We start from the raw sequence: 3,581 nt of genomic DNA, 5'->3' as shown, positions 1-3,581 counted from the left end.
AGAGGTCCTACGGTTTTGTCGATAAGAATGTTTCCTTTTTTTTTTACGTATCTTCACATAGAAATTGATTACACTTTTTGTCACTAGATGGCGACACCAGCGCAATATTTGTGCGCTAATTATGTATGTGCAAATTTAAAGGATTGCATAGTTAGATTGAAGTTAGTCTATAATTAATACATTTTATTTCCACAAGTGTTTATATCCTGCAAACTATAAATCTAGTCTGTATCCTAGTCTTCAAACTTCTGCTTATAAGGCAGTTAACAATGCAACATGTCAAAGGGATTTCGTAATCTCTTAATACAGTTATTATATTTATGTAACAATAGAAACTTTAAGTATATCTACTATTTACACCAATACAAAGTAGACAATAACAAAGCGTACATTGAAATGTTGTTCTTATTATAAGAAAAACTCTCCTAACACTCTTAATGTGTATACCACCAATAAACTAATTATCTAGATAGTATAGAATAACAAACAAAAGATAAACCAATAGCCTCAACTTTAAAAACAAGACAGTATTTCTTAGCTGCTATTTCTATTCGCATAAATGCAAAATATAACGGTGGTTTCCGTTTCAGAATTAAAACGATTCAATGTTTGTACTTCCTTCCCAATTTTACACATGAGAACAAAGAAACAAATGGATCATTTAGCCGTGTAATAGTTTGTCTTCACGAAAGGCATCTTCGTCACGGTAGCTTTGTACGTTTTCCCTCGAACTTCAACCAACACACCTCCACCGCATTGAGCCAGTTCTGGGGGCACGTATCCCATCGCGATCGGTCGTCCAAGGGTTGGACTCGGTCCACCGGATGTCACTTTGCCCACGCGTTCTCCTTCCGGCGTTAATATGGCCGCTCCTTCTCTGGCTGGTGGCCCGTTGCCCAACATCAAACCGATTCGTTTTTTGTTGCTGCCTGATTTTATTTGTGACAGTATCCTCTTAGCACCGGGAAAGTTTTCCTCTGCTCTTCTCCTTTTAGCTGAAATGAGATTATCAATTTCTTATGTTTTATTTATGTTTAATTTTTGTATGTTGTGGGTACGACCCATATTGCATTAATATTCTATCCACTAACCCACTAGCCAAGTAAGCCCAGCTTCAACAGGAGTGGTCTGCTCGTCGATATCGTGTCCGTACAAACACAAACCAGCCTCCAGTCTAAAAGAATCTCCATTAGATCACAATGTAAATATTTACAGACTGTCCACTATCAAAATTTCCATCTACACATTCACCTTAAACTATCTCTGGCCCCCAAACCAGCTAACTTCGTGTCAGGCTTTTCCAAGATCGTCTGAACCACGCTGTTAGCAATCTTAACCGGCATAGATATCTCGAAACCATCTTCTCCTGTGTAACCACACCGGGACACTCTGATTCGACTTCCTAACACCTCAGTTTCCACGCTGTTCATGAATCTCAAGTCTTTAAGATTGATCTTCACTAACGGTTGGAGAATAGTCGCTGCTGTGGGTCCTTGCAAGGCTACCAGACCTTGTTCCAGAGGGTCTAAGAACTCCAGATCGACCGACTTCCCTTGGGATTTAAAATGTTCCTGTGAATGGAGACGAAACGATAATAATCTTTTTAGTCAGTTTCTAGCAGGGACTTAAATCGATTTTGATACCGATATTATGCCATCAAAGCTATACCCAAACCGATATATTACCGAAAACTGAAATAAATACCGGTATTTTACGTTTCGGTAAAAGTCCTTGGTTTCTAGATTTAGTCTAGTGGATAATGCATGATTGACCCACATGTGATGATTTTTGAAGAAAAAATAAGTCGAAAGTCTGGAATAAAAGTTTTACGAATAGGGTACGTGAGCTATAGAATTGGATCTTGCTGACGTGTCTGTGCATTACTTGCTGTTTCTACTTATTAGAAGCACGAATACATATCTAGATATTTCCGAAGCCAAAGAAATGTACCTTTGTCTTCACTATTGTCTAAATATTCAACTCAGGTGTTTTAAATAGTAATTTTACTTTTTCTGAATATTTACTTCCCATTTTTTAAATATTTCTTTTATATTCTATGAACAGGTATTCAGTTCATAGTTTCTAAACGTATATTTTACATTTTCTGTATATGTATATAATACTTGGATTAAATACTTTCTTCATAGTAAAAAAGTATGGCTTAAAAAATATTCTGTGCTACTGGGGTTATTACACTTGAAGAAATTTCGTTCCAAACTTTTGACCTATTTTGTCGTTCCACCGATAACAGACTTCTCTGTACAGTAGAATCCAACAATAAACTTGCTTAGTAGTAGAATCGGCTCGTATTTCGTATCGTACAGTCAAAGGAAGAATTACAAGAAATTTTTAAATTGCTTTACCTGTCTTTGGATCAGGGTCTGAGAGTCTTCGTTTCTTCTCCCAGCATTAGACACCACGAAATACCTATCATCGCCATCCTTCGTAATGATCAAATCATCCAGAATTCCTCCGTTCTCGTTTGTGAACACTGTCAAAACCGAGTTGCCTTTTTTTAAGTTCCTCAGATCGCTGGTAGTTAGAGATTCCAAAAAAAATGTTGCATCGCTGCCAGAAACACGCGTTTGCATCATGTGTCCCACATCGAACAGCGACGCGTACGTTCGTGTATGCTGATGGGAGGCTGCTATAGCCTCCTGATACTGAACTGGCAGTAGCCATCCGGAAAAGTTGACTATTTTCCCTGAAACGGAATTCACCATTTATTGAATTGTTCATTTTTTATAAAATCTAGATACTTGAAAAATACCTCTCACTTAAAAAGTTATCGTGAATATCAACGAAGTAGTATAGATTCCTAGCTTTAAGAGAATTGAATGCTGATCTCATTCACGTTCATCCGGATAGAAGAGTTTACAATTACATTGTAATTAACTATACTAAATTTACAATAAAAAGTACAATGTATTTGTAAAACTACAATGTAATTGTAATTGTCTCGTAATTACAATGCAATTACATCGTAATTGCGATTTAGATTTTGTAATTAGATTACATTTTGCCCAACTCTGTTACTCAAAGACACACCTGATAAATGGTTCAGTCATTTACCTCCGTTCTCCACGTGAAGATCGTACAAACAGGTCTTCCTTGGCTCCGACGTCGTCGACGACAAACAACGGCCAATCAATCGCTTCCCCACGCTCGAATCGATCAAACACCTCGAGGCGTCGCATTTCGAGCTGATCCGCGAGATCGCCGCCAGTCCAGACGATTCACGTACACGTCCGTTGAACGTTTCGAGGCATTTGTCGAGGCAATCTAGGCACATCGATCTCCCACGCCCGACGAAACGTAACATCGCGTTCGCCTGTTACCGATTTCACCGGGAACTGACTCGAAAACGCCGGTTTCGTGTATACCGGCAACAGCCCTCGATGACCCCTCCAGCTGGCACCAGGCGTCTTTCAGACTCGGATTCAACCGTCGGAAATCGAACGCTCTGTGTCGTTCTCGTGCGACGCAAACATCAGAGTTTACTTGGAATGAAAAGTTCCGAGATTATTTTGTTACTGTTTTGCATAACTTGTATATCTGACCTACGATATTTGCACGATTGT

The 3,581-nt window shown here is 38.8% G+C and overlaps 1 protein-coding gene across 1 annotated transcript; it reads right to left on the bottom strand.

Moving 5' to 3' along the window:
- Positions 1-657: 657 nt before the first annotated feature.
- On the bottom strand, positions 658-3,322 carry LOC107193910 (aminomethyltransferase, mitochondrial). Its single transcript, XM_015583448.1, has 5 exons — positions 3,073-3,322; positions 2,364-2,704; positions 1,252-1,571; positions 1,092-1,174; positions 658-995 (listed from the first exon to the last, which is right to left on the bottom strand). The coding sequence occupies exons 1-5, from the start codon at positions 3,320-3,322 to the stop codon at positions 658-660; spliced, it is 1,332 nt and encodes a 443-aa protein (XP_015438934.1).
- Positions 3,323-3,581: the final 259 nt, after the last annotated feature.

This window comes from Dufourea novaeangliae, unplaced genomic scaffold, assembly GCF_001272555.1.
Source record: "Dufourea novaeangliae isolate 0120121106 unplaced genomic scaffold, ASM127255v1 scaffold21, whole genome shotgun sequence".
NCBI classification, from domain to species: Eukaryota; Metazoa; Arthropoda; class Insecta; order Hymenoptera; family Halictidae; genus Dufourea; species Dufourea novaeangliae.
The sequence above is the reverse complement of the archived record's forward strand: the minus strand, read 5'-3'. Positions and strand labels throughout refer to the sequence as shown.